The 25,714-nt window shown below is 37.1% G+C and overlaps 1 protein-coding gene across 4 annotated transcripts in view; it reads left to right on the top strand.

The window, feature by feature from the left end:
* ANGPT1 (angiopoietin 1) overlaps positions 1–25,714 on the top strand; it is a 184,369-nt gene that overhangs the window by 94,494 nt on the left and 64,161 nt on the right. For all 4 annotated transcript variants that reach the window (XM_083826437.1, XM_083826438.1, XM_083826436.1 and 1 more), the window contains 2 exons: positions 6,585–6,817; positions 25,344–25,471. In XM_083826437.1, the coding sequence (XP_083682563.1) occupies positions 6,585–6,817; positions 25,344–25,471 (361 nt within the window). The remainder of the gene's footprint in view (positions 1–6,584; positions 6,818–25,343; positions 25,472–25,714) is intronic.

The following is a 25,714-nucleotide window of genomic DNA, read 5'->3' on the forward strand; positions in this document are numbered from 1 at the left end:
TCTCTACCTGTTTATCTTCCCATATGTACTTAATTCAAGAAAAACATATATGTACAGCCAAAGAAATTTTTCTAATGTGACGTTCCTTGTCTTTATTTATTGAAGAGCTCAACGAAGTAAATGGTTTTATCTGTATTTCTAATAAATCCAGATTTCTTAAAAGATTATATTAATGCAAAAGATGTCCATCTCTACGATCTGGTCTATATCCTTTTCCCACATGTCTAAACTGAAGTCTCTGAAAACAAAGATTAAAAAAAAAAAATCTTAAACTGCCATGGTCTGGAATGGATTAGTGAATAAACTACATACCTTATAAGGCAGATTGTCTAAACCAGACTTCCTTCCTCCCCTGAGAGCTACAAGAGTGCTTTCTACATGCTCTACTTCATCACCTTTCAAAATGATAGTATTTTTCACTGGAAATTATTCTTTGACTTCTGTACTGGCTTTCTACTTTCTTCAGTGTTATCAGAGGGCTTTATCTGTATCAGATGGACACAGCATAGTTGCACCAAAGCATCCCACTGGCTTATATCCTAATAAAGGTAACATAGGGGTAACAACCCCTTGCAATGCTACAGGCTTGGGGCAGAGTGGCTGGAAAGCTGTGCAGAGGAAAAGGATTGGGGGGTGCTGATTGATGCTCACCTGAACATGAGCTGGCAGTGTGCCCAGGTGGCCAAGAAGGCCAACAGCAGCCTGGCTTGTGTCAGGAATAGTGTAGCCAGCAGGACCAGGGAGGTGATCGTCCCACTGTACTCTCCTCTGGTGAGGCCGCGCCTCGAGATCTGTGTTCAGTTTTGGGCCCCTTACTAGAAGAAGGACATCGAGGCCCTGGAGCATGCTCAGAGAAGGGCTACAAAGCTGGTGAGGGGCCTGGAGCACAAGTCCTGTGAGGAGTGTCTGAGGGAACTGGGGGTGTTTAGTCTGGAGAAGAGGAGGCTCAGGGGAGACCTTATTGCTCTCTGCAACTGTCTAGAAGGAAGGTGTGGGGAGCAGGGGGTCAGCCTCTTCTCACAGATAACTAGTGGTAGGACTAGAGGGAATGGCCTCAAGTTGTGCCAGGGGAGCTTTAGGTTAGAAATTAGGAGAAATTTCTTCTCAGAAAGAGCAGTCAGGCATTGGAATGGGTTGCCCAGGGAGGTGGTGGAGTTACCATCCCTGGGGGTGTTTAAGGAAAGGTTGGACCTGGTGCTTAGGGACATGATTTAGCGGGTGACATTGGTGGTAGGGGGATGGTTGGACCAGATGATCTTGGAGGGCTTTTCCAACCTTAATGATTCTATGATATCGTTTGTTGAAAATACATTCCCAGCTTGAAAAACCTAGTGGAACATGGTTACTTTTGAGGAAAATTAAAGGGGTTTGTTATTGTTTCATTATATTTAAATGTCTTCTAGCTAATAATTCCAAGGAAGGAGTCATTGTCCAATGGATAATATAGTATTTAGCCCTGTTAACAACATCTGTTTTTCATAACTTCATTCTGTTCCCCACATGCCTGATTTTGCCCCCCAAAAATTGAAGGCTGCATTATAATACTGTACATGTATCTGTGTGTGTGTATATATTTGTGTGTGTGTGTGTATGATTCTTTGAGTAAATAGTGATTTATTTGTATTGTATTGTAGTTCCCATGACTGCTTCATCTGTCTATGTCTGTAATGCTTTCAAACCTATAGGAAAATTATGCGGTAAATTTGCAGTAAAAGAGAGACAGTCACTACATCATGTCCATGCCATTTTACTGGAAAGTGTTATCGAAGAATGTTGTACAACAATTTCAGTCAATGTTTACAGATTGATTAATTGGTATAGAGACAGCCTTGTTTTGGCTTTCTGTATGTTTTTATGTCAGTAACAGTTGTTAATGAAAACTAGTAGAAATATTTTCACTTTAAATCTGCCTTCATAATGCCTCTTTAAAATTTTGATAAAATCAATCAGCAAAGTTAATTCTTTGTGGTATTTGGCCTTTAGAAACTATTCAATGTGGAAAGAAGAAAGAGAAAATGGAGTAGTCTGACAACCATTTAAAAAATCTAAACATCTCTGTAGTTGATTTCAACACGTTAAAAATGTATCAATTAGTTTTCTAGAACTTTTTATTATTTAAATGAGCTACAATATGTATTTATGTAACAATAATACATATGAAGATTTCTGGCCACATTATAGTCAAAGGCCATAAGAACAGCTTTTCTCATGCTGTTTAAGGATTTCTTCCTTTTGTAACAGGCCAGTACAAACGTCTCCAATCTATGTGAAGCTTTTGCTTGTGTTTTTTAGAGCTTTGAGCAAAGGTTTCTCACTGATTCTTAGTAAAACAAAATGAAATACAGTTGTTACAGATTTCTCCCAGGAATATAGGGAGTGGTCCTATCCTCAGGACTTACTCTTATCTGCTGTAGATTTGTGGATATGAAAAGATCATTGCACAAATGCATATGCATTCCTTAAAATAGCTTCGTTTTGCAGTTTATAATAACAAGACTTTTAATCTACATAGAAAACTGTAAAGGAACCATGTGCTGTGACACTCCCATCTTTCCACCACATGTTGTTGACACACCACTCATAAATATTAGGATGTATTATTGCTAAAGCTGTAAAACATCTGCTTGCTGTCTGTCTCTGTAGACGCCAAACAGGGAAGCTCTAAACATTGTCAGCTTCTTCCTTCTTACTTGACATGGCCAGTGTTGCTACAAATAAGGCTGTCATCACCACAGGTTCACTTACTGTGGTCTTAAGAAGGCTACGGTGGGAAACAAATAACACAATGTGCATATTGTGGCTGTCAGACAGTCTTATACATTAAATCATTCAGATATGGAAATAATTTAGATTTGGACATGCAAATTGATCATGCCTTCTAGACCTTTCACTGTCTTTGGTGCCCTCCTTTGGACACATTCTAATAGTTTTATATTCTTCTTATATTGTGGAGCCCCACACTGCACACAGTGTTTTAGGTGAGGCTAAACCAACATTGAGTGTAGTGGGGCAGTCACTTCTTTTGACTGGTTAGCTATATTGTGCTTGATGCACTTAATACTGTTGTCCCTTTTGGATGCCAGAGCTCATTGTTGACTCATATTGAGCCTACCATCAGCCAAAACTCTCAGATCCCACCACAGCCACTTGTCCTCCAGTCTGTACAGACATCCAAGATTACAGCATCCCAGGTGCAGAATCCAGCACTTGTTCTTGATAAATTTAATATGGTTGGTAGTTGTCTAGTGCTCTAATCTATCAAGATCTCTCTGTAAGGCTTCTCTCTCCTCAAGAGACTCAATGGCTCCACCTAAGTTAGTGTAATTTACGAACTTAGTTTACACTCAACTCCTGTATCCAGGTCATTGATAAAAACTTTGAAGAGAACTGGTCCTAAAATTGAGCCCTGGGGAACACCATTAGTGCATGGTCACCAGCCTGATTTACTATTACCCCGCCACCCCATTTACTATAACTCTTTGAGCCCTGCCATTCAGTTGCTCACCCATCATACTGTGTACATGTCTAGCTGTATGCTGGAGATTTTGTCCAGAAGGATACTGTGAGAGATACTAGTATCAAAAGCTTTACTGAAGTCCAGAAAGCTCACATCCACTGCTTTCCCTTTGTCCACTAGATGGGTAACGTTGTCATAGTAAGTAGGATGTTACACCATGCTGTGGCCACATCTAGCACCCATTCTATCACAGACTGTGTCCAGGGGCCATCTTGTTCCTATTCAAAGTTCATTAGTATAACTTACAGTGTATCAGAAAAAAAATACTTTCCATGAAAATGCTGATAAATAAAATATTTCAGCATAAAAATGCTGAACTGATAAAATTAACATAGAACTTTTTATTTTGTTGAACAATTTTTTATGACTAAAAACAATTCCATCAGAACATTTTCATCCATTCCTGCTAACTGCACTAATTAGTCTTACAAAGCTCAAAGACTTACACACACACACCAAAAAAAAAAAAAAAAAAAAAAAAAATCCAGAGTATAAAGGCATTGTGTTTAATGTTAGAGTTCAAGCGATGCAAAAATTAGCCACAGGTCTGATAAGGTGTTAAAGTAATTTATTACCTTTGGTTTTAATATCTAGACTTTGTTTTATATTGAAACATTCTATCATCAAATTCCAACTCACTGAATCTTGTTATGCTTTTGTTACTAATTAATGAACCTTTTAGAATGAAATACCACGTTTCCTCTTGCATTTGGGAATGAAGCTGACCCCAAGAAAAAGTGTTTTCCATTCCCATCCTTTCATTTTTTCTTCCCTCTTTCTCAGATACTTGTGATTTTCACAGAACTAGGTATGTTGATCTTGCAAAGTATATTTTCTTCAGTATCTATGTAAGTAATGTAAGTCCCACATTTATAACATTTCAGAGAGAGATTTGCTGTTTAGTATCCTTAATTAAAAAAAAAAAAAGGAAAGAAAAAAGTTTTATATTACTCTAGCTTGTACAGCAAATCCAGGGCCTGAATTTAATCTTTACATTGTTATCTTTTGTAACAGCTCATATTAAGGTTTTGTGATATCTAGTAGAAACAACTCCATATGGATTTTATTACATTCTTCAGTTAGGTTAAATGACCTGAAATTATGCAGGCATTTTGCCACTGATCTATTATCCAGAAGTAAAAACAAAGGTGGGGGAGAGTGCAAATAAATAAAATCTAAGACTGACTTGGACAGGAAGCGGTTTGTTGGGAAGTTTGTAATCACCAGTTGGTTTATGGGCATGAGAAACACCTCTTTTGGCACATACAGTAGAATTACTGAAAGAAGAAAGTAGAAGAGGGGATGAATTTATTTCTTTATCTAATATTAATAAAATCTTTCTGCTAAGCTCCCACCTGTGGTTGTTTAATATTGATGGACAGCTAAGCAACACTATGCCGTTCTTTCACTCCCCCTCCTCAGAAGAAAATAGGATGAAAAAAGCTTGTGGGTTGAGATAAGGACAGAGAGATCACTCAGGAGTTACCATCATGGGCAAAACCGACTCAGTGTAAGGGAGATTAATGTAATTTATTACCTATTGAGAACTGAGTAGAGCAGTGAGAAACTAAAATCGAATTAAAAACACCTCCGCATCCACACTCTTCTATCTCCTGCCCCCCTGAGCAGGGGAATAGGAGGTGAGGTCAGTCTATAGCACTTTGCCTCTGCCCCTCCCTCACAGTCCCTCTCTGCCCCTGCTCCCCGTGGGGTCCCTCCCACGGGATGCCGTCCTGCCCGAACTGAGCCTGCGGGGGCTGCCCACAGGCAGCAGCTCTTCAAGAACTGCTCCCACACGGCTCCGTACCACGGGGTCCATCCCCCAGGAGCAAACTGCTCCAGCACGGGTCCCCCACGGGCGGCAGCTCCCCCCAGACCCCTGCTCCTTCGTGGGCTCCTCTCCACGGGCTGCAGCTCCGGCCCGGGGCCTGCTCCTGCGGGGGCTCTCCATGGGCCGCAGCCTCCTCCAGGCCACATCCACCTGCTCCACCGGGGGCTCCTCCATGGGCTGCAGCGTGGAGATCTGCTCCATGTGGGACCCGTGGGCTACAGGGGGACAGCCTGCTCCACCTGGGGCCTCTCCACAGGCCGCAGGGGAACTGCTGCTGCGTGCCTGGAGCACCTCCTGCCCTCCTTCTGCACTGACCTTGGGGTCTGCAGGGCTGCTTCTCACTCCTCACTCTCCCAGCTGATGTTCCACAGCAGGCTTTGTTTGTTTGTTTGTTTGTTTGTTTTTTTGTTTTCCCCCTTTCTTAAATCTGCTCTCCCAGAGGCCCAACCAGCATTGCTCACTGGCTCAGCTCTGGCCAGCAGCAGGTCCCTTTTGGAGCTGGCTGCAGCTGGCTCTGCTCTGACATGGGGCAGCTGCTGGGCTCGGCCCACAGAGGCCACCCCTACAGTCCCCTGGCTATCAAAACCTTGCCATGTAAACCCAATTCACCACAACAGTGTCAAAGCACTGGCCTGAAAAAACTTCTTGTTCAAGGTTGACAGATTTTATCTATGAAATGTGAAAACAGATCCCACTCACATGGTATACCATCATTTCCCAGTTTCACACAGCACATCAAATGGTAATTTTATTGTGGGTTTGATGGCACTCCATAGTTCCTAACACTCACTTTCTTCCATTCAGTTGTAAGGCCCTTCACAGTGTTCCTTAGTTTACCCATTTTTATTTCTCTCTTTCGTTATTGACCCATCCATAATACCATTGATGTCCTCTTCAATGCCCTGCTCTTCTCCTTCCTTTGCCCACTTTTGGCTTTTCTACATGAACTTATATATACATGTGTCATATGCTTATGCACTTGGATGAGTATAACAACTCCATGCACATTGTTCTAAGTACTAGTGTATGAAAACATCTTAAGTAGGACCCTTAGAGATCAGTAATATTTGGCTGCTTGATGGAGAAAGTCAATGGGCTGAATTAGTAGAAGTGACACTTTTAGAATAAATAATTTATGTACTGAGTTCTATGGTGAAAATAAAGTATCATTGTTTTCTGTATTAATAAATATGTTGGCATGAAATAATATCGACTGATTGTTTTATTTCATTTTAGTTTACTTGAGCACAAAATTTTAGAAATGGAGGAAAGGCATAAAGAGGAGCTGGATACTTTGAAGGAGGAAAAAGAGAATCTACAAAATTTGGTCACTCGACAAAGCTACATAATCCAGGAACTAGAGAAACAGTTGAACAAGGCAACAACCAATAACAGTGTCCTGCAGAAGCAGCAGCTTGAATTGATGGATACAGTTCATACGCTAATCACCCTCTGTTCCAAGGAAGGAGGTAAGAAAGCTGAATTATAAAGCATTATGGGTACTAGGAAATTTCTTCTGAAGGGCCATATTTTTGGAATGGTAGAACTAAATGAGCTTATTCCAAAAAGGAAAGGACATGGAGGTACTTAAGAGACATGTGGATGTGGCGCTTAGGCACATTTTTTTATTGGTGGGCTTGGTAGTGTTATATGATGGCTAGCCTTGATCATCGTATGGGTCTTCTGCAACCAAAATACTTCTATGATTCTATGATTATAACTGAGAATCCACAAATCTGATGAGAATCCACAAATCAAATAAGATTCAGACAGTGCTGAGGCCAACCCTTTTGATAACATTCGTATTTGTTTTTCTAAATTTAATATCATTGAGTTACTATACCATGGCCTTAGCTGATGTTAGCCACAGTTGCATTGGCTTCACATTAGCAATAGTGATTTGTTCCTCTGAGCATCTGTCTCCTGGTGGGAGTAATCTGACCAACTGTGGGTGTTAACTTTATAGGTTTTTATATCTAATTTACTCTAAACTTCCTTTACAGTCACTGGAGAGAAAAGAGTGCTAAATGAAGGAAAGTAACCTAAAATTCTATACATGTATAAGTGTTTTGAAGTTGGTGAACTCAGATGCAGGCATGTATGATGCTGTAGCCATTCAAAAAATAAATGTCTTCTATTGAATTAGTTTTTATTTAAAATAAGGGATCATATTTCTTCCTTCTGCCTGCGTGATTTTGTTTGTTTGTTTCTGAGTATGTAAGGCACACTAAAAACACATAAGAGAGAAATAACATCTTCTGAAAGAATGGGTTGACAAATCATCTAGGACAATTCTCCTCAAGTCTCCCTTTGTTAGTAAACACATTTCTTATAGACACTGAGAAATAAATCCAGGTGGGATTTTAGTTTTCAAATGAAAAAGACATTTCTCATTTGTCTCAGGAAAGACGTTCCTTTCATCAGGACTGTCTAAAGGAAATGGCAGAAAGGGATAAGTGATGAATGGAGATCACTGTGAGGGATGGAAATGGGACAATGAAAAAAAAAAACACAAAACAAACAAGCAAACATAAAACAACAGTTCAGTAACTACAAAAAAAAAATAACAGGGCAAAGTTAAATAGAATAGAGAGAAGAAGAGGTGTAAGGGAGAATATAAGAGGAAAGGCTAAGATTAACAAGTAAAAGGGGATTAACTGCTATGCCTGATATGCCATGTAGAGGATTAAAAATAGAAAAGAAAGTCAAGGAAAAAAAAACTGAGATGCATCTGAGAAGAGGTCATCAAAACCCTTCTAACAGAGGGTACAGAATAAACATGGAGAGAAACCATAGACATATAAGTTCTGCCAGTCATTCAGTGAGTGTGGATGAAAGAGGTCTATGTAAAACCTTGCATAGCACTCCATGAAGCACATTTGCTCATTGTAATTCTAGAGCTCTAAGTGCTATTAATGATTTTAAAAAATTAAAAATATAATAATACTTTTCACCTGCATTGTTATTCATTATTTGGTTTGAAAGTCAGAACATATTTTATCATTCACAGTATTCAGCTAAAGGCAGTGTGGGTTTGCTGTCTACTGTATATTCCCATGCAACTTGTGTGGCTTAAATCTGAAGAGTTCCAGTGACGAGGATTACATCTCCTTCCTTTGGAAGTGTTTCATGTTTGGACCCATGTTGATAGACTACATTTTTTTTCCTTTTTTTTTTTTTCTCCTGATGTCCTGATTCTAAATGTTCCCTTCTGCTTATTCTATTATACAGTTCCCCAGCATTCTGAAGTAAATAACATCCTTCGTAGTAGGCTGTTCTCATATCAGAAGAGAAACATAGTGATGCAATGCAAATCCTTTATTATGTTTTGCGGTCTTTTGGCAAAGAAACCTGGCAACGTTTTGTTCAGGGTGTTCTAATAGAGCTCAGGAGTATTTTAAAATTAATATCAGTATGAAAGATATATTATTTTCATACAGAGATATAGTGCGAGTTCTTTTTAAGGCTAGAAAAAGATTTTCCAATCATTTTGAATTTGATTCAAAGGAAAAAAATAAAAATAAATAAAAATAAAAATAAAAAATAAAAATAAAAATAAACATTTTTTTCCTAAACTTAGTTTCCTCAGCTGCTTCTTATAAAGATTTTGAATTAGGATTTCAGAAGTGGATGTTTAAAACTGGGTTTCTGGCTCCAAATTCAGGTGATTGAAAACCTGAATTTTCATTAGTGTTTTTATTTCTGAGGAACAGTGGAAGTGAAAATACTCAGCACAGGTAAATGCCTAGATATAATTTTATTTGCCTAAATATAAGCCTTGATTTTGGACTCCATTATATTTTTTGAATTATCATGGTCAGAATTTTCCTTGGATACTTTTATGATAAAATTTAAGGAGAAATAATTGCAGAAAAGTTTCCACTTCCTACGTAAGTCAAGCTAACCAATATTTTTGGCAAGTCCATCCACAGCTGAAGAAGAGGTCAGGCAGCCTAAGTTTAAATAATATTATCTTGGAATACAAGACTACAACAATGAAGGCAAAATAATAAAGCATTATAATAAAAATTACTACCAGCTTCAGTGTATGCAAGTATGTATTGAGAATGGAAGACTCTGCGTGGGAAATACAACTGAAGCTACTCTGAATTCTTAGAAAAAAATATGAAGTTTAATCTTGCACAAGTCTTTAAGTGTGTACTAATGTTCAACACATAAAATATTCTGTAAGGATCGGTATTTATTGGGAGATAGAGAATAGCAAAATGTGATACATAAATCAGTGACACCACTTTTGTCTTATATTGCGTTATATATTGGTCATCTAATTTCATAAGGGATATAGCAGAAATGGAAATGGTCCAGAAAAGAATAGGATAATGGAAATAATTAGAGACCTGGAACAATTTCCTTATGAGGAGAGAGAGCTGTAAAAAACAGAACTATTGGATGAGAAAGAAGGTATGTAGGATGCTGTTATGTAAACATACAAAATAACTAATGCTAGAGAAAAGAGGGACAGCCAATAACACAGAGAGAGATTTTCCATTGATAAAAGATAATAATTGTGTAAAGTATTGGTTGCTAGATATCATTGTGACTGACAAACATTTTTGAATTATTAAAAAGCAGAACTCGTGAAAGGTGGGCTTTTGTTAAAGCCTTAAAAACTTCAGGTTTTTAACTGGTGACATTTATGTTTGAAAGGAAGTGTGACCTAAGCAAGGCATCAAGTCTAAAAGGCCAGATTGTCAAAGATGAGTAACTTATGAAGGATGAAAACAGGAGCTGAGAGGAACTGTAAAATGTAGCTAAACCCAGCAGTATTTTAAGAATGCCTTTAAGTACCTTTGTTGGATTTTCAACCATAAAAGTGGAGGTCTGTATATTTTACTTGTATGTGTACTTACTTTAAAAACTATTATCAGTATCAAGAAACCTAAAAATCTCACCCAAGATAAAAGTCACAGACAACAAAATTATGTTCTCCTTTGCATAAGTCACAGTATTCAGACTTTCCCAATACGTGAAACTGATTTTCTTTTTAATTATTATTATTAAATAATGATAGAGCTGAATGACTTTTGAAATCAAGCTGGTGATAATCATTGTTTTTTGATTACAAAATGTGATATAAATTTATTCCAGTAATGATGTCATTGTATCAGAAGATCTATTTTTAGACTAATTTAAATAAGTTCAGACACTTTTAGAATTCTACCTGCTAGAAGTCCGTGATGAATTTAGCTGACCAGTGTGGAGATACAGGGCTGACCAGAAACTGCTTTAATTTAGTTTTAAACTCTGAGAAGCTGAGATAACATAGTTCCTACTACTGGATGACAACCCTACAGTATAATCTACTTTGGTACTACAAACATGGCTACATAAATGTTAGGAGGCTTTCTGAAGTACATAAAGGCAAATGAGGAAGACAGAAAAATAATAATAATAATAAACTAAGTAAAAGACACAGAGGATAAAATTTAAAAATATAGATGGACCAAAAGACAAAATCCAGATCCTACTTTCAGTGTCAGTTTTGGTACAGACTGATTTTGAGATGGGGGCCACCTGTCAAACACGATTTTTTGGAGAGTTCAATTTCCAAAATACCACCCACCTCTCTTCTATTGTGAGTGATTCTAGGATTTCAGTTGCATGTAATCCATAAAAATAGAAACTCTTATAAGTCACAAAGCCTACAGAGTGTCAAACATATGCAGTATACCATGGGGACTCACTTGTCTCCATTTTTCCATGTGTCTATGGCTAAACAGATATGTGACATTGTTTATGTACATTTTAGGCAGGGACAACAATCTTGGCAGGCTGTCAATAAATTTCTAAAATAGAATTTATTAAAAAAGCTGTGCTTTCAGACACTAGCCTTCCCATTGAAACAATTTTTTGGTATGTTAAAAAAATTAAGTAACTTTTTAGAAATTAAGCAATCTGCAAATTCAAGTATAGACAAATGCCTGAAACATTTACTTCTCCACAAAAGAAGAATAAAGAAATAGAAATGTTGAGTTGAAGGCTTAATTAATCACCACAGAGATAATGTAGACCTCCAAGGTTGTAGAAGTTCTTTTGCTATAGAAGATAACAAGAGTAGTATAAAGGCCCTTGCTATTCTATTCAAAAGTCATCAAAATTTTTGTGATTATTTTCTTAAAACTGTTCATTCCTCATACTGCTTTGAGGATTATTTGTCTGAAGATGCATAAACCATTTTGGTCTTGTGAACCTGAATGGAAAACCAGGTAATATTTGCTCATCAATAGCCTTCTTGTTTCTATTCATTCTGAGATTGTGAAGTTCTCTGGATGAAAATATTATGTTTGGGATTGCGTGTAAATTTCTAGAATTTTAAGAACTCCAATAAAAGTGATTCACTCCCTCACTATTAACTAGTATTATAAGTACTTCAAAATATGAAAAATAAAATTTCTATAGACTTCAGCACATTGCTGTCATCATCAAATAATAAACTTCTAACACAGTAAATAGTACATGACAGACTTTCTAAGCTTCCACATCAGAAAAATTATTTGTGAAAAGTGTATGTAGTGCTACATAGGCAGTCATAAAAATATGACTCAAAAAATTTCAAGGAATGGACTACAGATTGTTTTAAGCAATAGATATCATCATCAAAGAAGCATACACAAGTGCAAACTAAATAATTCAGAAATTACATTGGTCCAGTGGGAAATTATGTTTAAAGCCACGGGTCACAAAATGTGCTAAGGCCAAAGTCACATCTATTTTCAAATATTTTTATTTTTTTTTTCCAGTAGAAGAAACTTGATATAGAATGTCTACTGTGTTAATATTCATTTGCATAACTTAAGAGAGCTGCCTCAGTGTTCCTACCCACAGCATAAGGGAATTTAAAATTTCAATGGGGAAATATATTTAACCATACACTTACTGTCCTTTTCACGGTTTGTTTTATATTGTCTGTCAGAGTGCATAATAACGTACCTTGTTAAAACGTTTGGTCTAAACTTGTATACTTCAGCAGACTAATGGAACAATACAGAAAGTTTTGTAATGAATGTCTGGTTTTGTGACCTCCTAGTAGGAGAGAAATGAAGCATTAGCTTCCTCCTGAATGCAGACAAGAAGCTAAGCTTAATTCTCAAAATAATACACATATATGCTAGGAATTTACCTCCCCAGAAGTGCCTGTTCAGTTCATGAAGTAAATAACTTTGTTAGTGAGTCTGACATTTCTTAAAAGGTTCAAATCTCCTGGGTTATGGGTAGCTTTCATATTTTAGAAAATTCTACGTATGAATAGAAGTATGTCCAAAAATGTATTCATAGAATACATACTTTAAAAAGACATAGCAATTAATTTACTCAAAACATTATACTGTAAGTAGTCTATTCCATTTCTTAAAATATGGTTGTTATGATGTTAAAATTTATGCTGAAATGAACAGAGTGAGAATAGAATGAGAACATCAAAGAAATGACCTGCAGGTTACAGACACAGGGGAAACTCCATTGACATTAGGAAAATTACCCCAGCAGAGATGCTGGTCTACTTCATTAGCAAGACTTCAAAGACATTTTATATAATACAAGCCAGTATTTTAAAAACAGAGGGAGAGAGAAAAAAAAAAAAATCCTAGTCAGAATCCCAAGATAGAATTACAGATTCAGGTGTTCTGAAAGAATATTTTAAGTCTTAATATTTGAATTGTGTTCAGCAAAGCAAATTTTCTGTATTATATTGATTAAGTTATATATTGGAGTACAATAACTAGACTATTTAACACATTAGATGGTAATGTAGAAAAGTAAAGTTGTATAATACTGTTCTTTGTTTTATGTGCACAGAGAAAATAATCCTGGTATTCATTTGAGATATATTCTGAGGTAACCATTTCTCTAGCAATCTCTTTTCATCCCTTAAGCACTTGTCTCCTTTTTGTACCTCATCCTTAACATTGTTAGTTTGTTGTTGTTGTTGTTTGTTTTTCATCATGATGTAGCATAACTCACAAGGCAGGAACCTTGCATATGGCATATTAGTCACTACATTATTTTTCTTTTGAAGCATGGAAGCAAACAAAATAAATTTTATACTAAATTCATAAAGTTTCTGACAAATTTTGTCTGCAAGCTATAGATCTGAGGTGGATCAGGAGTGTGCTGAAACATAGCTATAAGAAAAAAAAATGCATGAATAGAGTGCCAGACATTTTTTCTTTATAGTTTAAATTTTGTATTACCAGTGTATTATAACATACTGCATTGCTATAAGAAAAAATATGACACTGTGAATTTTGAATCTTTTTATTTTTTCTTAATACTGATTAAGAATGTATTTGCAGCCCAGAAAGCCAATCGTATCTTGGGCTGCATCAACAGAAGCAGAGTGAGGGAGAAAATTCTCCCCCTTTATTCTGCTCTCATGAGACCCCACCTGGAGTGCTGTGTTCAGCTCTGGGGCCCCCAGCACAAGGAGGACATGGAAGTATTAGAACGAGTCCAGAGGAGGGCCACAAGGATGATGAGAGGGCTTGAGCATCTCTCCTATGGGCTGAGGGCATTGGGGTTATTCAGCCTGGAGAAGAGAAGGCTCTGGGGAGACCTTATAATGGCCTTCCAGTACCTTTCCTGCAGGGGGCCTACAGGAAAGGTGGGGAGGGACTCTTTGTCGGGGAGTGGAATGGCAGGATGAGGGGGAATGGCTTTAAACTAAAAGAAGGTAGATTTAGATTAGATATAGGAAAGAAATAGGCACAGGCACAGGTTGCCCAGTGAAGAGCTGTGAATGCACCATCCCTGGAAGTGTTGAAGGCCAGGTTGGATGGGGCTTTGAGCAAACTGGTCTAGTGGGAGGTGTCCCTGCCCATGGCAGGGGGGTTGGAACTAGATGATCTTAAAGGTCCCTTCCAACCCAAACCATTGTATGATTCTATGACTTTATGTATTAAAAACACAGTTAAACAGGCTTGTCAAATTTGGAGCAGCTACACATGAATCTGAACACAGTTACCTAATTTTGTCGTTAAGCCCTACATTGCTGCTCAAAGGTGACAAATCAGGTAGCACAGCTAAGCACAATCTTAGCACAGCTAAGGTTGACAATATGTTTGTCCAAGAATACAGAAATATCCATCTGCTCAGTTTCCCTCTACTTACTCCTGCTTTAGATATTCTGTGGGCAAGTGATAGTATGTTTTAAAGACATCTTAAAGGAGTAGCAGAAATACCTTTAGCCTCTACAACTTGCTGAGGAGGGGAAGTGGAGAGGAAGGTGCCAGACTCTTTTACTTGGTAACTGATGACAGGATGCACGGGAACAGCACAAAGCTGCACTAGGGGAGGTTCAGACTGGAAGTAAGGAAAAAATTCTTTACTGTGAGGGTGGTCGAACACTGGGACAGGCTTCCTAATGTGGTGGTTGATGCCCCATGCCTGTCAGTGTTCAAAAAGCTTTTGGAGATGCCCTCATTGATATGATTTAACTTTTGGTTAGCCCTGAAGTGATCAGGCAGTTGGACTACATGATCTCTGAAGATCCTTTCTAACTGAACTGTTCTATTCTACTCTAAAAGTAGCAGAAGATTGTTATAAAAATTAAATAAAAATAAAAATAAAAAAAATCTGCCCATAATTCACAAAGCTCTTGTCACTATTATAGATGCATTCCACTTTTTGAATTGCCTCTATCTGTATTGTGAAATCTGGGGAAAAATCCTGAATCTTAATTTTGCACTTAGTGGCATGGAAAAGGTGTCCCCCTTAACCTTTCTGTAGCTGAATCTAGATGAGTACATGATAGAAAGCACTGCAGTGCTGCAGTTGGAGGCTGGGTTGCCTTTTTACAGTTGTGTAGGTGTTCAGTTTAACATACACATCAGCAGTGCTTTTTTTTTTTTTTTCATGTGCTATAGACTTCTTGTTCTCCTTGGAGATTTTCTATGCTCATACACATTTTTCAAATGCCCAGAAAGCTTAATAGTTTTGGGGAATCAGTTTTGCCTGGCTCACCTAACATTGACAGTGTAGATGTAGAAACCTGATCTAGACTTCCTCTAGAGTCAGCAAAGGACCTTTTTTTCAAATAAGTTGTCTTAGGATGAGGTGAATTGCATCTCAAAGTTCCTTTTTCTCTCTATTCGCTTTAAAGAGAGAAAAGAGTAGTTCTGCTATGTATATGATCAATATCTACATTGGGACAATTTAATTTTATAATTGCTGTTTTCTAAAACTGAAGAAACAATTATATTAATTCAAAATCATAATGTTTTATTTTATTTTATTTTTTATATCTCGTTCAGGCAAACATAACTTTATTTTCAAGTTACGCTGTATAATAGGATACTGCAAAGTGTATTAGTTACAATCAAGTCAGACTGTGGTTTAACAGAGATACAATATTTAAATAAGTTAATTTAAATGTACATCATTTAAAATTTCTGCCAGCAGGAAAATACTTGAACTCTTCAAAACAGATTTGAGGATTCCTGTATTTTATCCCTATTAGCTTGCTGTTGGTGACAGCAAGAAAACAGTATTTATTACTGCTGAAAAAATTAACACTTTATGTATATATTTTTGCATTTCAGTTTTTGATTGCTAATATTGAAATCACTTACCTACTTTCATTCCTACCATATATCTCAGTCCCTAAATCTCCCTTCACTCTGCTTCATGAAAATTGTATTACTCACTCACACCAAAGATATTAGAGGGGATATCAGCATATGTGAACCAGCCAACAACACTGCTGGTGTCAACCAAATGGCTTGTTAATGAAAAATTTTTTTGTATGAATACCATGATTCAGCTGGAAACACTAAATGCACATTAGGGTGCCTGTGTGGAAAAATATAAATCAATTAAAGAAATATGGACACCAGAGATATTAAACAAAGCCAGTGGCTTAATCTCTCTTGTAGCAGTTTGTGAAAGACTTCTTTAGTTCTCATCTCTCAGTGAATGGCTGGTTTCTCACAAAATTGCTGTCTCAAGCAGAAACTATTAAGGAACTATATTGCAGCTGGATAATTAAGTGTCTTTATCTCTTTGTAAATGGGCCATAAGGCATTCTATTTCAGCTCACTAATGAGGACCACTTTATGGTATTCCTAAGCGATGCCTTTCAAATGCACAGTGAATTGAAGTATTATTGTTGTTACCAGTCACTAAGGCTGGATTTATTGGGAAACAAACTTGATAACTGTTGATAATTTATTAGGTAGTAAATAATTATGCCCTGGAGAGGGTGAAAGCTCACTATGTTAACATCATTTTCCAAGACCTACTCAATTCCTGCAGCACTACAGGAGGGAAATTCTGCTTTAAGTGATTTATTTAATAAGTACTTGGATAGCTTGAGTGCTCTTGCTATGCTATTGTTTGCCTTTCTTACTTCAGACTCTTAGAGCGGGAAAAAAGAGAAATGTAATATTCCGTTAGCTGCTAAAACTTTTCTGTAAATGTTAATGTGATGCAAGTAATTTGCTAAACCTTTTCTCTTTGCCTCCCCTCTTTAAGAAGTTGATCTGAAATTCTTGTATATAATGAACCTTAGCATTCCTAACAAATCTGAGACTGCACTAGTTCCTATGCTGGCAGAATCTACTTAGCCCTGCTTGATGCATTTCAGCATGGCCTGGTAGTTTTGCTCTGTTGTATTAACAGAGGTTCATGCATTCATTTGGGCCTCCCACACGCAATAAGTGGTACGTATGAAGGGCTAGGGACTGGTGGCAAGAAGGCTATTTTTACTTTTGTCATTGCTCCGTGGAAACAAAATCCTTCCACTTATCCTTCCAATCTAGTGATTGTAGGATCACAGGATAAGTCAAATTAATTGAGCTTTTCAAACGGAATTATATGCCTGTTTAAAAATAAAATAAAATAAAATAAAATAAAATAAAATAAAATAAAATAAAATAAAATAAAATCAATACAATGCTCGTTACTGAAAGGGTTGTTAGGCATTGGAATGGGCTGCCCAGGGAAGTGGTTGAGTCACCATCCCTGGAGGTCTTTAAAAGACGTTTAGATGTAGAGCTTAGTATATGGTTTAGTGGAGGACTTGTTAGTGTTTGGTCAGAGGTTGGACTAGGTGATCTTGGAGGTCTCTTCCAACCTAGATGATTCTGTGATTCTCTGAACACAATCAAACAACCCCCTCAAATTTTCTGGAAACTCCCACTCCACCACAACAAATAAACAAACAAACAAAAAACAAACATTCTGCCTGATCTTGTCTAAGTTGATTCACTCCATGGCTATGGAGAGAGTCTACAACCAACAGCACAGGAAGAACAACACCACGTCTTTAAATGAGATCCTGCTTTTTGATTTTGGGTAATAATTAAATGCTGCCTTAGACATAAAAGAAGATGTTTACTTATACTGCCATAAACTCTGAAAACTTACCCTAAGGACAGCATTTCCCATCCTAATTATTTAGCAGATGTGTGAGCCTGAGGAAGGAGTTCTAGAGTTCTGCTTTCTCCCAACTTAAATAGCCATGTAAGTTCAAGGTAACCTCCCAAGTAAATCTTGAGGGAAAAACACAGGATGTGCTTCTTGCCTGTTAATGGTTGAAATGAAAATAGTATTTTATAAATTACTACAAAGAAACAGAAAGGAAATCAGAAGAAAAATGTACTACTGTATATTTCATAATGTGATCAAATACTGTTTAAATTGTTGGACCCTATGTCTCAAAAAAAAAAAAAAGAAAAAAAAAAGATGATGAAGGATATGGAGTCCAATACGTATATTAGATCTGCTTCAGGCAGTGAGAAGAATGAAGGAAAATGTTGTAGAAATGATATGTGGCAAAATTCATGGAAGAAAATTTATTTGAAGTTTATTAAATATAAGGATATTATACCTGGCAGAGGAAGTTCCTATGCTGTAATTCCTGGAAATGCTTTCCTGCTTTTATCCTCTTCCCCAGTCATCTATTCTTACTGAAGTCTCCTTTTGGGGCCAGGTGTTAGACTAGCCCTTGGAAAACCTTGAGGAGGTTTTGCAAAACCTGGAGAGGGAAAGGCCTAAAGGAAATTGAAAATAAGGAGAAAATAGGTAATTGTAAGGGTATGTAATAGGTATTGCAGGTAATTAAAAGGTAATTACAATAAGAAAACAGAAGACCAGGGGGTTAAAAGATCAAAAATGTTCAGGGAAGGAACTGGAAAGGGGCACCATGAACGTCACCCCAACAAAATCCACAGATCCCTGGAAGAATCCAAGAGATGGTGGAGCTCAGTGATGTCCTCTGTGCAGATGGGAGCAATGGGCAAGGGCTCCCTTGTTGAGTTCTCTTCTGCTGAAAGAAACAGAGCTGGCTGGGTTGGCCGGGCTTGGGGGCAGGCTGGTGAGGAACTTCCATGACTTTTAGGGCCTCTTGCTGGAGACAGGATAATGGGTAGGTTTATTAAATGGGTAGGTTTATTAAATGGGTAGGTTTAATTGTAGATTACAATGCTACAATTGCTAGCACAGCAACTCTCATAACTCATCTGCCGTTATTAGGAGCCTGGACAGAATAGTTTTATAAACTATATATAATCCACAAATTTATAATCTATAAATTTGTAGCAATAGCTTTTGTAGCAATAGCTTTAGGGTAGACGCAAATTAAAAAGAAAGAGCTTCAAGCAGTGGAATGTGATTTTTTTCTTCCCTTAGTCATGAAAATCTGTATAGTGTAGTTCCCAGAACAGAAATACTTTATTCCAGTGTGTCAACATGAACTTTTTTTCTTTTTTCCAATATTCCTTTGGCCAACTCTTTTTGCCAGATTCAGAGCAATCTCACAAAGAAATATTACTTTAAAAAGCATTTTGGTGAATGAATGAATACTTCATTGTGAATACTTCACTGGAAGGAAAGTATATATCCAAACTCCAGTCCTAAACTTTCTCCCAACTCCCCAATAAACAGACGTGTGCACACAAGCATGCACACAAAATGACCTGTCAGAAAAGACTGCTGGACTCCCAGACAACCAGAAGAAACTTATTAATTTATTTTATTTTATTTTTTTTTTTTTATGATGATGATACTCAGACTTGTATTAATATGGTACAATGTAAACCTTTGAGTAAGTTTTGTAGCAGATGGTTCAGATGGTTGTAGTATGTCTTGCTCTATAGTAATTTAAAATTGGGTACTTTGTGCATGTAAGTTTGCTTTTAAACTTTTACTTAGCTAGCTAGAGGCATAAAAAGAAATATAAACTCCTATCTATACTATCTATATAAATAACTGCAGTATTTTTAATTTCAGAGAAGAGGAACTTACCTTTCAATGGATTGTAAGTTTTTTAATATATATATATTTTTCACATTGTCTAGATAGGGTAACATCAGCAGCTTTAACAATCCAGAAACAGTTTTAGGAGAATAAAACATAGTATATGTTATGTATCTGAATACACTAGACTCCAGAAAATGCACTTTTCAAATCCTTTTTGACAGGGACACAAGCATGCTCTTACCTGTCTATCATTTTAGTTTGTAGGCAACACCTGAAGAGCAAATCTGAGTTTAAGCACCTCCAGTTTCATGCATTTCCCTCTGGTGCATGGAACATTTGCAATAGACTGCATAACTGTATTATCACAGGGTTGTCTGTTGCAGAGGATAGTTGGACATCACTGCCAGTGATTAGGTTGCAGTTTAATGTTTGTTCTCAAGCAGAGGTTGATGTATGATAGACTAGGCCGCTGAAACAACAGACTACACTATACCTCTGGCTGTAAGTCAGCAAAAACTGAGTAGCTGTAACTCTGCATATTTTTCCTCCTCAAAACAAAAATAATCTTCACCCTTTCTCTGTCAGCTCTATTTGTGGCTCCTGCTGTTAACTCTGGGAACATATATACATGTGTGGGCCATGTTCCAGGCTTCCACACTGGGGATATTTGACTGACATCCTTCTGATATCATTAGCAAACTGCTCCTGATTTGATGCTTTGCAAGCCAGGCACTATTTGCCATTGTAACTGGAACTGTGGTGGTGCACAGCAGCTGCACCCAAATGTCCGGAAAAGAGGTCAGAGATATGGAGTATCTTACAGAAGTGTAGCATTTCCCACCACATGTCTGGAACCATGACAAGGTTAAGGCAAACTTGGTTTGTAGTCTGGGTACAGACAGAAACTGCCATTTTGTAGTCCTTGAATGACCCTGACCTGGAATGCTGCAGCTGTAGGTAAAAAGACATCAGTTTACAAACACACCTTTTTTCATTTTTAGAAGCTCTTCATCTGGGGACAGAAATTTTCACCTCAGATACTTCTGATACAGCAGCTAGAATTTGGATTAGTTATATTTGCCAGTAAGATGTTGGAGAGAGACTTCTCCTAAGCTTCAAAAGCACAAGAACTTTATTATTTTTTTAAGTGTCTTTTGGTATGGATAGTGACTATTGACTCTTATAAGAAAATTAGATTTATGTAAATAAAACATTAAAATTATTAACATATAATAATTAACTAAGACACTACAGAAATCTCTGCATATCTGCCTAAGTAAGTCACCATAATGAAAAAAAACAACAGCTGCTTTTCATTTACTGGCAGTATCACTAGAGGACATAAGACTCAACTGATTTCACAAATATGGCAGTTCAGTCTTTAAACAATTTAGTAAATATGAGCATGTTTTTATTGATTCAGTCAACATAATGAACTGCAGTGTGATATTCTTTATTGCTTACAGACAAAACCGCACTATTCTTTCATTAAATATCTGACAGACTTGAACAGTTGTGAGATAACAACTTCATTTTCTTAACAACAATCGGAAATTAAAAAAAAATCATTTTAATTTTGAAATATTTTTCTGGTAGAGACCAGATTAGATAATTTTCATATAGCTAGAATGAAACAAAAAAATAAATATTTTATATTTTGTGTTCCTAGTGGATTACTTTAGATTACTAAATAATTCAGGAGCTATTTGCTCTTACTAGTTAATTGGTGACTTATTTTCATGCTTGATAGCAGAAAAATAGTTTCACTCTACCCAGAAGTACACCCAACTAACAACCAGTGATGGGATTTCCCTGGCTATTGTTTTGGGAAAAGAGGCTGGGTGTCACAGCTCTCTCTCTCACTTGCAAGCTCCAGTAAGCCCTTCCAAGAAAAGTGACGAGACTCCAACCTCGGGTGCCAACCCCAGCTTCCTACTGAAAGTTAATGCGCATTTAGTAAGAGCACCAAAAAAGCTGCTCAGTCCTGGCAGTTCACAGCTCCTGGGTTAGCAGAAACCCCATCATTTTGGGTTCCTGTCCTTCTGTGAGGCCACAGAGCATCCACACTGCCAGGGCTGTTGCACCTACATGGGAGCAGCCATCTGGCAGAGCTCTGGGCACTTACAGGTGGTACCTGCTGTATTGCCTGGGCTTGATTCATCATCCAGGGCTTTAGAGAAAAGCAAATAGAGCCAAAGGACTGATAACTGAAATAAATAATTCAACAGGTAGGGAAACACAGGTAATGTAGCCTGGAAGAAAGTTATTGGACTAAAAATTAAACAGAAGTCTTTTGAATGTGTAGTGAAATAAATTTATTTCTCTTGTTAATTCTCCTTATGTTCAGGAAAACATAGGCATCATTGCTTCAAAGGAGCATGACTTATTTCATCTCCAGTTTCTTCATCCAGAAAAGGCAAACAAACAAACAAAAATCCTCCAGGGCTCCAGATTTTTGCTAAGCATTCAGGTTTAAAAAATGGTGATATTATTTTTCTTGACATAGACTTATCTTTTTTCTTCAGATACATAAGACTTTGGTGTAAGCATTGTATCTGAAAATAGCTAAACTAACATTAGAAAACTGGAAAGTCAATTAAGATGCTTAAGCGGAACAAAGACATTTAATGGCTACATGTTTTGTTTTAAAGCAGCTTCCTACTTACTACTTACTTAGTCTTACTACTCTTTTAATGTTTATTTACACATTTACCATATGTCAGCCAGTGCATCATTCAGGAACTTCACTTGATGTATAATGGATTCAAGGTCTATGTAACGTCATAGAAAAAAAAAAAAAAAAAAAAAAAGAAGTCTTTAACGATAGGTAGAATTCGTTTGGAAACTGTATGGAATATTAAGTTAGAAAAACAATATCAAACCATAGAAAAAACATATTCTACCACAGAAGAACATTACCAGTAACATTCCTGAGTATTAATTTTCTGATAACTTTGGGTTGTTCTTGCAAATTACAGTCTGATGTATTAAGGAAAACTGAACTTTGTGCTGGTCATGCTAAATATACTGTGCTACAATCTGTAACAGCTCAGCAGCAGCTTCACAAGGGACTGAGCTTTCCTTCCAGTAGGGTCACCAACTTTTGAGGGGAGGGATGACAGGCACCCAGAGAAAGTCATCTTCTCCTGGCTACACTGGTTCACTGGATGAAACCCACTGCTTCAAAAGAAAGTTATTGGGAAATTACCACAACTGCTGTGTGAAATGTGTCAGGTGTTTCAGCTGGCTGATACTGAGAGGACAGAAAGAAATGGGCATATACAGGGCATTTATCTGTCCTCGTCACTTTCCTCTGATTACAACAGCTGCTTGTTTGTTTGTTTGTTTTGTTTTGTTTTTGTTTGTTTGTTTGTTTTCCTAGTCTCTAAGGAAAAGAAAAAGTTGTATTTCTAAGTGTGTTTGCTAGATATCCATCTCCTTAGATAATCATTTTTCAAATCTAATTCTAATTCATCTGAAATTAAAATCTTACTTGATTTAAAAGTCAGATGATACTAGCTTTGGGAGATAATCATGATTTTTTTGTCTAACTTTCAATTAAAAAGGAAACAAATTCAAATTTCAGTATTCACAAATGACTCTTAAGTAGTTATTTCCAAGTGTTTTGCAATGTGTATGTAATGGTAAAATAGAGGTAACACTGTCTTTCTAGATATATTACAGATATTAAAATATAAGTACTTTAAGACTGAAGGAAATTAAGACTCTGCCCCTGCACAACTAAATACATTTTTAGACAAGAGAGACTGATGTCTACAGTTGAAACAACAGTATTAGAGAAATTCAGGCTAGAAAGAATGGATTTAATCTAAAGCCCCCTGAAATCAGTGAGAGGCTTTACTTTAACTCCTCGAGGCTTTGGCTCCAGCCCCAAGTAATTATTCAAGCTGGACTTCGGCCACTGATGCTAATGCCATCTGCTTACAGAAAAGTACTGTGAAATCTTTAATTAACACAAATTGTAAAGGCCTCAGTTTTATGTCTTATCTAAAAAATGGCACCTTCAAGAGTTCACTGTTGTGTGCCTTGCTGAGGACCTCATTCAATGCCATGTCACAGGGAAGAGTGTCACATACTGCGTAGCCAGCACTACCTTTCTTTTACAAATACAGCCAAGTCTCAAAGAAGTTGATTTTCCAATTAAAGTTCACATATTAGTATGTGAACCAGGCTTTGTTTTTATTGATGGTGTTGGATAAAAACAATAAACACATCATATGCATGGAAAGGGACAAATAAGAGTCTTTTGTTTGTCTCTATACCTGGAGAGCAGGATAATCTTACAGTTCAAGAATGGATTCCTCACTGTTTTTCCATTTTTGCCCTTTCACAAAACTACTGATGCAAAACATATAACCTTTTTCTTCCTCAATTTCCCCATCTGTGTAATGATATTAATGTCAATTCATCTTGCAGTAATTTTCCATGCTAATATTTTGCTTTGAAGTGTTCAAAGGTGAGATAGTATATCAAGCTGCAAAACCTTGGCATTGCTGCATACCAGCTTATGGCCCAGATGGTCCCACATGCTGTGCAAGGCTGTTGCTCTTTTGCACACCATTATCATTAAGCGCCAAATTTGCAGTATGGCCCACTTCATTGAGAGTGAATAAGGCGTAGTCCCTTTTGTATGTATAACTCACATTTTCAAGCCAAAAAATAATAAAATAAAAAAAAAAAAGATGTGGCTTTCACCAGACAATGAGTGTGTATGTAGGACTTAAATGTTGTTTCCTTATTGTAGGATTAATGAAGTGCTGGCCTGAGCCCTGCACAACACTTAAGGACATGTTTAACTTTAAGAATCTGAGTAGACTGATGGATTTCCATGGGAATACTGATGTGCTTAAAGTATGTGTTGTTGGAATGAAGTCATATCCTTTCGGTATCGTGTGGGGTCAGGCTACTTTTGTTTGTGAAAGTGAAGGGAACACTCTCAGATGTTACTCTTTCTACAGGGAATCTCCTGGCTGCTCAAGACCGGGATCCTCAAACAACTTGCCCTCCTGATTTCTCAGCCTAGACTATATATGTGGTCTGCAACATGCAGGATCAAGATCTGCACTGGTGTTCTAATATTAGTTGTTTTCCTGCTCTGAGCCATAAAAAGACTAAACATGATGGACTTGAGTAGCACTGATTTTTCTTTTTTTTTTTTTTTTTCAATAAGTTGTACCTAGCAACTTGTATATTGCAGACATCAACATAATGAAATAATTCTCTGCCAAAAAAAAAAAAAAAGGTAATCAAACAACTCAGCCCCTGGGCTGCTCAAAAGGCAGTACTTCATGAAGAAAGAGCATAGGCTCTCTCTCCTTCTGGCGTTCTGTGTTGCTGTCTCAGGTGAAGTTTGTCTCGGATCACAGCACTGAACATGCTTGTCCACCTCCACATGCTGCTTCTGGGGCATTCTTTGGCAACCTCCCAGATAAAGCTTTAGTCAGGCACAACACCTGCAGCTCCACAGACCTTTGCACTCAGAAGGAATCTGCTGTGTTCATCTCTCTGTAGACAGGATGCTCTGTTTAGCTATTTGCATTGTGACAGACTTCTGCTGGTGCCTCCTCTGCCATCTGTCTGAAAGTTTCATAGTAGTTCTTTAACAGAATTTAACAAATGCATTGACTGTGGAAGGACCACAGTATAGTTATTACTGTGTAAGTTTAAAAGGAATGCAGTGTGCAAAAGTGAGTCTCTTTGATATAGAAATGCTTAAGATTGCTGTTGTAACTTATGTTATCATATTTTTCTCTTTTGCAGTTTTACTTAAGAATGCAAAAAAGGAGGAAGAAAAGCCTTTCAGAGACTGTGCAGATGTATACCAATCTGGTTTTAACAAAAGCGGGGTCTACACTATTTATATTAACAATGTGTCAGATCCTAAAAAGGTAAGGAAAATACTTGTTTTCCTTTCTTATTTGTTAATGTCATGTTGCCCTGGACTTAAAAAGAACATTTGGTACCTTTACAGAAGTTCTCATTCTTTGTTGAACTGATATAAATAACCTGGGTTGTATTCCAGCTTGAAAAAATACAATAGACTGAAGCAAAGGATAAACTGTAGTATTCCAGACATTCTTCTTTCTCCCTGACAGATAATCCCTCCTAAATTCTGACATAGAGTCAACAGT

The sequence above is a fragment of the Anser anser genome, assembly GCF_964211835.1.
Source record: "Anser anser genome assembly, chromosome: 2".
In the NCBI taxonomy this organism is placed as follows: Eukaryota; Metazoa; Chordata; class Aves; order Anseriformes; family Anatidae; genus Anser; species Anser anser.